Consider the following 12,152-nt stretch of genomic DNA (forward strand, 5'->3'; position numbering starts at 1 on the left):
TTGCACAAACTAGCCTAGCCTTTGCGGAAACCTAAGTTCCGACAACCTCGTGGCGTCAGCCCGTCCGCTCCGTGCGCAAAGGAACAAGCAGCACACACAGAAATTCAATGCAACATACCGGGTTTATTCACAAACAAGAGCAACAGAGCTTGCGCTGCATCCAGCCAACCAACTCAAGAAAAGAGAGACCGCACTTCCCAAGCACCTCGCTTAAATATCTGATAAGTGCACCACCAATCTGTTATCTTACACCGGAAGTGCCGTGTGATGTGCCCTCTGACGGCGCTTCATACATCAAAACAATGGCGTGGCCATACCTTGTTGGCAGTCATCCGATCCTGCGCTTGACATATGGAGTGCACGCGCGTGCTCGAGTAACGGCATGCTTTCTTCAGTACAGATTTGAATAGATTAACCAAGTATGTAATCTTAATTCGTTGACATGATACAGGACATGATACAGGACATTGAAGAGCAGACGATGTTTCTCTATACGGTTAAGTCCAATGTGTTGTCAACTGTCGAACTTTTGGTACGGGACAGAAAGAAAGACAAATACTCCATCTTCATTGTTGCCATTTAAGCGGAAATAAAACTGGTTCTTTTACAGGCTTTGTTCGAGTACGTTGCAGCCCTCGCAGAACTAACAAAGGTAACTTAGGTGGTGGTGTGAACAGCTTACCCTTGTCTTCACAAGTCACGGGGCTCAGTTACAGCATCTGTAGTAAATACTGCAGGACATTGCAGCAATGCGCACTTGCTTAGTGCACGTGCTGGACGAAAGCGGGAGTGAGGGACAAGAAGATATATGATGGTTTCATGGGTTTTTCTTCTTCTTTTTTTTTTTGCAAAATTTCATTTCATTTCATTTCATTTCAAAGGGCATGATATTCTCCTTGTTCGGTCTCTCACTGTCGCGTGCATTTGACGCATCAACTTTCGCTCATGGGGAGATAAGGGAAGTGTTGACCTCTACACTGTTCAAAGTATGTAGCCTTAATCACTCACACCTGTCCCGCTCAACATCGAAGTTATAGAGGCGAGAATCGGTTGTGCAAGTCTACATCCTCTCAGCATAGCTCAGACGTAATTCCGTTGTTTGTAATTGAATTTCAATGATCACGCTGTGCAATAATGCAATTCAGAGAATGAATCGCTCTATTTGCAGTTCGTCAACGCAGAGGCTGTGAAAGTGGAGACAAACGCCTTGGTACGCATATCTTCTCAGAGACACTTTCAATTACTTTGAGACTCAAAAATATACATGCGGCGCTGTCGTCGGCTAATCGCGGTTACTCAACGGCCACATATTTGCGTGCATTACAGTATTGATTTCAACGTGTTAATGCCAACATTCCCGCGACCCGTTTCTTTATTTAACTCGGATATACATTTTGAAAGGGGGCAGATGTATGCCAAAGGATAATGAGATATACTTTCTGCAAACATTCACCATAATCGGTAGTGTGCAGTAGGTTCCGTTCATTAACATTAACTAACTGAAAAAGGCGAGCTTTCCTTCCAATCTGGATGATCTCGGATTCTGAACGGGAATGGTTCATTCTTTCTGCACCAATGTGTTGCGAGCCTTAAAATGATGAACTCGAGAATTTTCGTTTCATTGACGGTGAACGGCCGTTGTAATACCAATGCGATAAGCAATGTCCAGTTTCGGTAATTGCACACGACAGATTATGACTGGGTTTGCGACTTTATTTGTAGGTTATATCTCTTTGGACTGGGCACGTGTCTCAGGTTCGCAAGGTAATGAAGCAACCTCGGAGCGGTTTCGTGAAGGATGAGTCAATGAATATTTCTAGTTATTTAGCCATTTAAAAGCATCTAGTAATAATATAAGTTGGTGAGGTCGTTGAAGTTTTCTCTTTTATTTATGCCATGACTCACCCCATTGTTACACGCGTTTTGATTCTGTATAGGCAGCGGCTGCAATCGGAGAGGAAGTGACCTCGGTAAGGGACACACATGAGGCGTTTTGCGTGCTATTCAAAGAATAGCAATTTTTGTTCGGTAGCTTTGGAGTAATCGCCAGTCAGAAAATTATGTCCCACGGATGTCCATCGGATATACTTTGACGGAGGTAGGGATATCCGTAGAATAATGATATTGCTCCAGCGGATACACTACGAAGATCTAATAGGCCGGGCTTCGAACTTCCTACGAACGTCCACCTTGCGGACATAACCATGAGATACGGATGTAAGCAGGAGCTGTTTGGGATGCAGCGTGTATCTTGCGAGTGTTACTTTATCGCTTTTCAGAGGTCTGCATATGCTTTGTAGTGGAATATAAAGCGTCTTTGCGCCAATTTTTTTTTAATATCCGCCACCATCGCCGGGCGTTTTATTTTCTGTTGCTCCTCTTTGTTTCCCATGAGGGACAATTGGGTGTTTGAAAAAGGAAAAAAAAAGAGCAGTGCAATACATGATCCATACAGCATCCCATCACGGAGCTGATTCGGACAGTCCGTGAAACAGACGCAACAAGACTTCTGCTATGTCTCCGCAGACCTACGGCTACGGGTGTCCCTCCATAAATATCCCAGGGGAGTCCCACGGAGGTATTCCGATATGAACATTGGGATCTATTTCGGACGTCCGTGTGAGATGGTTTTCTGTCTGGGTCTTTGCCTTATTTTTCTCTGCCCTCTTTCTCTTATTTATAATGCCTCGACTTTCTCAACCAGGCTCTTCTAGCAATGTCTGGACAATCCGGAATTCCAATTCTAGAGGTAAGCTGCGCGTTCCGTTTTGAGCTATATTAAAGAGTTTTAGCAAACTGTTCTCCAACAGAAGAAATGCTAATGCAAAGGCAGCTATACCTGATCGTATCCGACGTGCGTGAAGCAAGCACGTTTAGCAGACCGACCCCAAACTTACTGACGCTATGAACGGCGACTCTCCCGGCATCTAAAGGATGGAACGTTAAAATCCCTGCCACCTGGAGCCTCGCACGATACGCGTACAACTGGAGCTCACAGGATGGATATGGTTTTCAAACGGCAAAAAGGTTACGACTTCTCTTGATGTCATCCCTCGTGCTGAGAGGCGGCTTCTTTGTAGCAGCAGTCGACACGGTGTTGCAGGTGCGCCATCGCGTTTCAAGCGATAAATACAACATTTCAAAACAGTCCAAGCCGAAGGAGAGGCATGTTCGTCCCATAAGTACATTCCGTCACTGCATCATAAAAATGATAAAGCACTCGTTGTTATCCCAAGCAGCACAATGTACTGAAAGTCGAGTGCAATAGGGGTGGACGGGTAGGTGGAAGGCCTTGAACAGACTCGTGAAACTAAAGAACATTGATAAGACACATACCGTCCACCCCTATTGCACTCGACTTTCAGTACATTGTGCTGCTTGTGATGTTGCAGTGCCCGAGAGTACTTTTAAGTAATACAGGAGAACACAACGGTGATCCAAATCACAGGAGAGACGTACGCATTCTTTGCACGTTGTTTACCTGAGATGCCAAAAGCTGATTTGTCTTTCGTCTTTCCTTGTCATCGTCCTTTACACACTTTATAAGTGTGCTGTAAATTTATATAGACAGCATAACGAACCACAAATATCTTCCTCGCATAACAAACAGATCAGCTTTCAACCGGGTTTTCTAACACCTGAATGCATAATATTCACATAAAGCAACGAATAGCACATATCGACGTGAGTTGTAGTTTAAGTCGGGGTTATAAGCATTCAGCAAGAAAATGAAAACGCGATAAGGTGAGACGTTCAACAAATTTTCGTAATACATCTGACCCATGTTTATCCCGCATTGACTGTTTCTAGCGCGATTTCCGGATAACGAGGAATCCGGATAGATGAAAGGCAGACACGTCAGCGGCTTTCAATCAAGCGTACGTTCGTTTGGAAAGTTGTCCGTGGTCCCTTTGCGCATAGAGTTATTTCATCTCCATTGAGCAGTTGCTGTTGACGCTAGGCCGATCATTGTGTCATCATGGATGCAGTGTAGAGAGGCCATTTCGCCGTTCATGGTCACCCGAGAAATATAATAAATAAATAAAATAATAAATTATTCTCTTCGAAAAGTTTAAGAATTGATCTCGCTGTCCTCGACGGATCGCCAGATGTAAAAAAACTGAGGCCCCCACTGTGATTGTCGGACTCCTGCTCCTTTAAAACTAGCGATAACGCTTGTTATGTGCGAGTCAAAGATTGGGGTCTGATAAAGCGACTGTAAAAAAATGGTAGACTAGTAGAAACTGTGTGCGTTTCTGAGAACGTGTAACTTGGACGGCATTTCCTTAGCAATCTAATTTCGAAGATTGCGCCATGCAAAAATTTCGAACTTGATGATGCGGTAACCCTGAGACGGCTCACGCGTCATCTATTGAGATCGTGAGAAACTAGGCTAGCCATCTGGCTGCATGCGAGGTTTTGCATGTGCGATATACCAAGCGTTCTCAAGTGTTCGCGATCGAAAGCGCAGTGTAAAAGAGTTCAAAACTAATTAGTACAAAAAGTATGAAGAACTGAGAGCTGATGACTTGTGTGTTCCAACTCCAAATCCAAGTTTTGCATGATGGTATCTCAAAACGTGACGATTCGTGTTTCACTTTACAGTGCTCTTAAGCAGAACCAAAAAAAGATAATCCATATCCTTGGTAGGCGCTCGGCTGTGATCATATGTACTAATCAGCGTCGGCATTCCCGATCTCCAAAAGGGTACTCTCGTTCATGACTATTCAGTTTCTGATTGGAAAACGCGGCTTTAAAATTGTTTCTTTCGGGCAGTGGAGTGAGATGCGAATAACAAAACCGAAGTATTTCATTCGCCTACTCCTGAATATCCGCACACTCCATGAACCAGCATTTGTTCTCAAAGATTCCAGCTTGCAGCTCGCGTGCATAATGCGACGCATAATGACACAAGGCCCGCATAGTGGAAAACAGTGGAAGTCGTCACGAAATAGTGACCTTATCGATGATGTGTCACGGAGTACACGTTATCGAGGGGAAAACAATTATTTAATCTTCACTCCGGTACCGCCCTGGACCAAATATGGGTCACAGATGATCTGCGACACACTTACTCACATCCCGCAGTGAAGGCGGTTTGTTTGGTGTTCTTTGCAGCAGTTCCAAGAAAATCCTCATGCGGGACAAGGCAAAGACTCCACATTCATCATCTTAAAAATAAAGTTGTTGTTTAGACACACACAAAAAAGACAGATGGACCTCGCGCGGATTTGCTGTTGTGTTGGGAGATCAGCCAGCGCCAAAGAAAACCAATGAGGCTCGTGCACATGACGTCACGCGCAGCCTTTAAGCGCCTTTGAGCCACTTGACTCGGGAAAACATGTGGATGCGTCACATGCGTCCTACTGCGGGCCGAATGAGGTAACAGCATGTGTTTTTCCAATATCACGCATACCACAAAACTTACGACATGCCCTCCTACTGTAACTTCGGTGCGGCAATATGTTTTCCGGAGTCACATGACTAAACGTGACGTCACTGCACAAGCCTCATTCTGCCCGTCCGCGAGGGCTCCGATTGGCTGGAGGAAAACGCGTTTGCCGAGCCGCGCGCCAAAGTTGCAGCACGAAGCGGTTCTCCAAAAACGGTTGGAAGCGCTTCGCGTCTCCGCCTCAAGAAACGTTTGTGTGAATTCATTTTTAACGCACTAAGCAACGCTAGAAAGCACGGGGGCGCGCACTCGCCGTCAACAGATTATCCCTTACATTGTTGCCAGTCGCTCCCACATTCACATAAACGAACACACTCTTCGCGAGAGGAAATGTGCAAAGTAGGACTTTAGAGTTCACTCCGAGTTCACTCAACCAAAGTACCAGGGGCAAGAAAGCACGGTATGGCCTTTCGCGATGAAACAACCCAGGCACAATGATTACAACAATGTAGTCTAATAATCAGGACCGGAGAGAGGGCCCTAGAGGGCCCACCCTATCCAAGGCCTGACGGTTGCCACCACCAGGAGACATGAGGGGGGGGGGGGGGGGGGGGTACCGGGGCCAGACTCGTCCAGAGTCACCCCTGAGACCCGTAATTTCTCTCGCCGGCCTTGCTACTAATGATAAAATAGATGAAAAGCAAGCGAGCTGGTGGCTTCGTGATGAAAATGTTCAAGACCGCTTCTAGCGGGTATCCTTTGTTGGAATGTCAATAACACAAATTGTTATTTTGCATAGACTACCCCGTACAGCATTATGCGATCTCTCTTGTTGAACTTTTACTTTTCTGAGAAATAATTCTACGCTTTTTGACAAAATAATATATCACACAACTGGGCTCTCGGTAAGTAGGTAGACATAATTTGATTAATGGAACAGTGTTCCGGCGCCTTTGTTAACAAAGACACATTAATACGAAACATAACCTAAGCGTAACGTGTGACTCTCATTGTTTTCTTTTCTTGCGAACCTGCAAAGGGCAACGAACTTGGTGAATGGGCCAAATGGGTAAGCAAAAGCTTCTCATATTTCTGAAAAGCGTGCTCTTTAGAGGTATTACACATTCCTTGTTGTTTTCACGAAACCCTTCAGAATGTGTATGGTATGAGAAGACTGAACAATAAGCTGAGTGTTGAGGGAGTAAGTAAGCTGAGGGAGTGTTAGTAGACTGCTGATAACGTCACCGTTAACTTACAATGCCTACCAGAACAAAGCGTAGCTTACCCGGCTACCGGTAGCGGTCTACTACACTGGCATATTATTAAGGACACTGACAAACTCAGATTTGCGGACACGTGCGAAAAACAGGTCACGCGGTAAACTTGGACTTCCCTAACATTCTGGCAAACGAAGGACGTTGGGAAGTAAGGAAACATCTGGCATATAAAAAAGAATAAGGAACGCACAAACAAACATCCGCGTCCACTTCCTGATTGCTATATGCCCTGCTTGACAAATAGCGCGATTGAATGGCACGGTATTTCATTTCCGATTAAGAGACCCGTATGAGTTTCGAAAGCTATGATTTTAACTGTTTGAAGGTGGTAGTTGCCAGTGGAGTTTTAATATTTTAATTGAGCGTAAGTACCCCTGGCACCTGCTCCACCTTCGTCAACTCAAAACGTCATAGCTTTGCGCTGGCACGTGCTTAACGTCATATTTCTCTCGTAATCATGGGGAATATATCGCAGCTCAACCACAAGCTATTCCATAGCAGACGACACAATATTTCCTGCCGTACGCCGTTCCCGATATTCCGGCGCCGTGGGAATGCTCAACTTGGCACGCGTTGGCACCTCCTGCTCTTGAGCATTTTTTTTTTCTTATTTTTCTTCGACTAGGATATTTCGTGGAGATGTCGCTCGTGTGAATAGACGACTACTGTATCGGATTACTGCTGGGTAACTGCTGTACAAGGTGTATGCCTGAAACTGTTCATGCACCCCCCCCCCCCCCACTTCCCACTCGTATGAAATACCTAATTTTCCAGACGAACTTCGTACGGGAACTCTACAAAATTTGACTCTGACCGTATTTTCACACGCGCGATGTTCATTACGGAAGATTGTAGTGGAAGAAAAAACAAAAATACTGCTCACGAAGCAGAGGATCCTCCCCGTATTATACTGAGCATTCACACGGTGACGAAGTATGAGAGGTGCACTTCGTACTCAGCTGATGACATCGCCACCGTCTTTTCCTCTCGTTCGTTATGGAATAGTATCTTGTGGCTGTGTAGCAGGACATTCCTCACGGTTGTGCACGCGTAGATACGACGTTGAGCGCTCACATGGGAGCAGATAACTATGACGTTTTTCGCATTCGCGGTACGGTGCAGTCGACTTCCTTCTGTGAACGGAAAGAAAAATGCTTTTTTAAAGCTCAGCACATGTGCTAGGTGATTGGCTGGTGTTGTGTTTGGCTGGTGAGGAAGTTAGAAAACGGGTTGGTTCACGAGTGAACCTCGGTGTCCATGAAGGGAAAATGCCACCATGTTGAAAGACTGTGCCATACTTTCCATTTGGCTAACATCATGTCCTAAACCATAAAGGGTATGAAGGACTAGCTCTCCAATCAGAAGCGTGGATTCTTAAGTGTTACTGATGAAGAAGACGTCGAAATGGCCGCCAAGCCCTAGTATGGTGGACTGGTCCAATGTTGGTGGACTGCTGAAACCAAAGAAGCGCGTCAAACAAACTTGATTATGGACGTGGCCCGGATGCGTAGATCAGTATAGAGTGTATTTGGGTGAACACTTCGGAGAACGGTATCGCTGTCCCACACACCTTAACACCAGAATAGCGCTTGAGAAAGAGGAACATAAGTGATTGAGCTTTTTCGTATAACTGATTGAACGTCCTGCTCTTGGAGCGTTTTTACTAACAGAAAGTGCAATACTGTAGACGCTGTGCAATCAACTACTAAGGCTGAGACCGTCAAGGGAGCTTCGTGAAACTCTCACCTTGGCCAGGGTAGGTCATGTTATTACGTTTCTTCCTTGTCAATGCATCAAGTTTTAATATCTGGGTTTTCAAAATCAACGTTGCTAATTGAGAACATGAACGAACTCTAATAGGACCCCTTTCCATCGTCCTCACTTTCTCATCCCTTCCACAAGCGCAATGGAGCAATGTACCGCCATAAGGGCGATGAATGAACTACCACATCATCATTCCATCTATGTGTGTGTGTGAGTGAGAACATGAGAAGTGTTTTCATAATTGCCACAAAGCTTCATCGCCATCCCGCTCACATATTAACCCAGATGCGCTGAGGTAGGGTATCGCAATTCCTGCGGCGAAACACTGTATCCCATCGTCACGCATGTACCTGTTGTTGTTGGGGCCACAAAGCTAATTTGAGAATATTTGCGAGTAATCTAGTATTCTCGTTCTCCAGATATCCCGAATCTTCTCCAAATCATGTGTATAGCCTGCACTCCAAATCGTAATGGCAATGGTTCTGTTGGTATTTCTAAATACATCCTTCTCGGTTGCCCGAGCTACGAAGCTCTCAGATCCACACTTTCAGTGTCTCTAAATCACCTGCACTCTTGCCCTCTCATTATGTCAAGATTGCTTGGTCCGTGGCCAAATCCAGCCCATCACCGTTCTGCACTAAAAGCACTTCTAAACTTTTTGGATCCCATACCACTTCGGCCCTCACTGTGAGGTGCCTCATTATTCCATTTCACCCATCAGCAATGGCAATGGTTGGCTAGGAGCGTGTTATATGGTGTAGCTCTGTGTTAACAGTGTGGTTCAGTTGCCAATGCGTTTTGCCAGTAAGTTTATTCTTTGTCTAGCGGGTCTTGTTTCCCTTTCAATGCTATTTATCCTGACTTGCCATTCATAACGTTGAATCCTCATCTTTGAAATGATTTGCCCACACAGGACTTGCCAACATGGAGGGACTTTGGAAACTATAGCTTGGAGGTAAGATACGGTTACACGTAGCATCCACGTAGACGGGAACTTGTGCGAAATCTATGAAGGATACTACTTCGAACCTGATTCTGAATTCATTGTTTCAATCATAATCATCACCAGGGCATATGGTCACTTCGAACTGTAAATAGTTTTAAATGCGTTAAATCCTCATGTATCACGCCGTTGCTATCAATTATACGTTAAGTGGTAACTTGACGCATGTTAGATTGGGTACATGTAGAAAATTGGTTCTGTGAACTGAACCTGCAGTATATCGGCTTCGTCGGAACATGCTTTTGAATTGACATGCGTCAAATTGGCTTGTGTTTGAGTTTGATTATAGAAAAAAAAAAGAACCCGGAAGATATGGAATGCGTCAAACTGGCATTCGCCGGCAACACTCCCGCTTTCTGATCGTAAGGTTGCCATTCGAACCGGGCTGAGAACGCCACTATATTGGTGGCTGGATTTACCAAACTCCTTTCGTCGGACTCAGAGCGAGGGCGCCCTAACAGTGGTCGAACGCTAGGCTATAGGGCGCTCCGTAACGCAAGTATGTTCGGCTATTCCTCAATATCCGTGCCAATTACCGTGAACTTGACTAAATTCGGCACGCGCTACATATCGATGGGGAAGAAAGCAACCTTAGCAAATTTCCGAGTCCAGTTCATAAAAACTGACGTATATTTAAGTTAGATTATATTCACATCGGGCGCTGGCAATAATACTGTAAGAACAAATGTCGTTGACCTAGTGATTCTAGGTGGCGTAGTCTCCTCATTATAATTTATTAACACGCTTTCTGGGAGACCCTGTATACGGGTTTCTTAATTCGCAACATACTTTTTTAAACAAAAAGCTATGAGAGGAGCATAAATGCTGTTTCTGCATTTCAGTTGTACGGCGAGGCGGACATCCTCCTCTCGAACAGAGTGTAACTACTAGATAAATAATTACTTACAATTCATTTACCTCAGTAACTATGGGCGAAAACGAGGCAGCAGAATGGAAGACAATCCACGCTGAAAGCTATTATATTTTTCGACATCCTGAAACCAGCACGTACGTTGAGACATCCATTTCTGAAATTCGCTGTGCACTTACGTGCAAAAACGATGATCCTGTGCTACTCTAATCGTTTTTTATTAGAAAATTTGTAACGCTTCAACGAAAACACTCTGTACGTAGAATGCAACAATACCATGAGGCTCACCGGTAAACAATGTGAAATGGCCGAAGCAGACCACAGTTAGGGACGACACAGACACACAGACAGATGTTTGAATTCGAGGCTCGTCAGCAAGCCTGCGGTGCGCGTCGCCCTCTGAAATCCAGAACCAGTGATATTCCTAAACACAGATATGGTTCTTTCACGCCAGATATAATCACGAAATTCGACTAGGACCGAAATGATATCGGGCCAAAGAGGCGCAAGGGGGGAATATAAGCATGAATGTGGGCTGCTGGAGCAAAAGGCGGTCTCCAATTTCGCGTCGTGCTTATCTCCGAGAAAATGTATGCCCTAGTCAGACAGCAAACCTAAGTCCGTTAGCGGAGCGGCCGTTACTTCACCTGTAGTCCAATCATGATTTCGAATGACATCGTTCTGCGCCCTGATTTGTTGAAAAGAGGAGGCGTACTCCTTTTTTGTGGCAATTATGAACACCATAATTGTAATAAAAAAAGGTGTACGCCTCCCATTTTCAACAAATCAGGGCAGAGAACGATGTCATTCCAAATGATGATTGGACTACAGGTGAAGTAACGGCCTCCGCTAAAGGACTTAGGTTTGCCGTCTGCCTAGGGTATTAGACTGTGCTTCGGAAATCACTCTGGAGTCCACCCCTTTCAAACTTAGCACACTAACATAGCTCTTACTTTATTTTTTCAAGATGCTCAATGGTGTTATCAGGAGCGTAGCGGAAAAGGTAAGCAGTAGGAAGTTCCTGACCTTACCGAAAACGAGGCCCTTGGCATTTCTACAGACGTGACCTGCAACATATCGCGAAGGAGGGCCAGAAACCGCTTGAAAAGCAATATGAACCTCTTCATAACGTTACATTCGTTTCTTGTGGGTATCTCTCGCAACAAAGTGTTCCACATGGTCGGTTGGTTGCCTGGTTAGTTGTCCCAAAAACAACATTATTTAAATGGTAATGAGTGGGAACATAAGTGAGCATAACGATATAAGAATTTGTGGTGACTGCTGTTCCAGAACCCGTCTGAGCCATATCCTGTAAGATACTCTTAATTACACAGAGAAGGAAATGCAATTGAGAATGGTCGAGCACCAGTCCGCGATGCTCGATCAGTGGGTTGGTTTGAATTTTTCTAATAATGACCCACAGAAAATAAACGGAAGGCCATGTCGAGGAAGAGCTGCTTTCGAGTCCAGCCTATTCGGGAGGTCTACTCTCCTATACTGCAGCTGCTGTGTGAGCCTGCCATTGCATTAAATGTTTCAATTCACATTATAAACGACGGTGCAAAAAAGCAAAGTGATGACAGCCAAAAGACAAATGGGAGCTTGCACTCATATCACATCACACTTATGTGTGAGGCGACACGTCTGTGTTGTTACCACATAATAGTTACTTTACACCATGTCGACGAGATGCTCCTACCTCGTCCTTTGCCGTATATGTATGATTATGGATATATAAGAAACCAGTACAGGAGAAGATGTGAATATAGTATGTGCATGTCCTGTTTCTTGAATGAGGTCCCTTGGTAAGAATGACTTAGGAACGAAGCGAGCTGGTGACTAGAA

General features: G+C 44.8%; 1 protein-coding gene across 3 annotated transcripts in view; it reads left to right on the plus strand.

The window, feature by feature from the left end:
• Window positions 1-12,152, plus strand: part of LOC135400174 (uncharacterized) — a 94,731-nt gene that overhangs the window by 59,765 nt on the left and 22,814 nt on the right. For 2 of the 3 annotated variants that reach the window (XM_064631912.1, XM_064631913.1), the window contains exons 10-18: window positions 611-652; window positions 1,169-1,210; window positions 1,723-1,764; window positions 1,938-1,970; window positions 2,705-2,749; window positions 6,432-6,461; window positions 8,357-8,425; window positions 9,347-9,388; window positions 11,275-11,310. In XM_064631912.1, coding sequence (XP_064487982.1) covers window positions 611-652; window positions 1,169-1,210; window positions 1,723-1,764; window positions 1,938-1,970; window positions 2,705-2,749; window positions 6,432-6,461; window positions 8,357-8,425; window positions 9,347-9,388; window positions 11,275-11,310 — 381 coding nt within the window. The remainder of the gene's footprint in view (window positions 1-610; window positions 653-1,168; window positions 1,211-1,722; window positions 1,765-1,937; window positions 1,971-2,704; window positions 2,750-6,431; window positions 6,462-8,356; window positions 8,426-9,346; window positions 9,389-11,274; window positions 11,311-12,152) is intronic. The other variant, XM_064631914.1, reaches the window with a different exon arrangement.

The sequence above is a fragment of the Ornithodoros turicata genome, chromosome 7, assembly GCF_037126465.1.
Source record: "Ornithodoros turicata isolate Travis chromosome 7, ASM3712646v1, whole genome shotgun sequence".
Lineage (NCBI taxonomy): Eukaryota > Metazoa > Arthropoda > Arachnida > Ixodida > Argasidae > Ornithodoros > Ornithodoros turicata.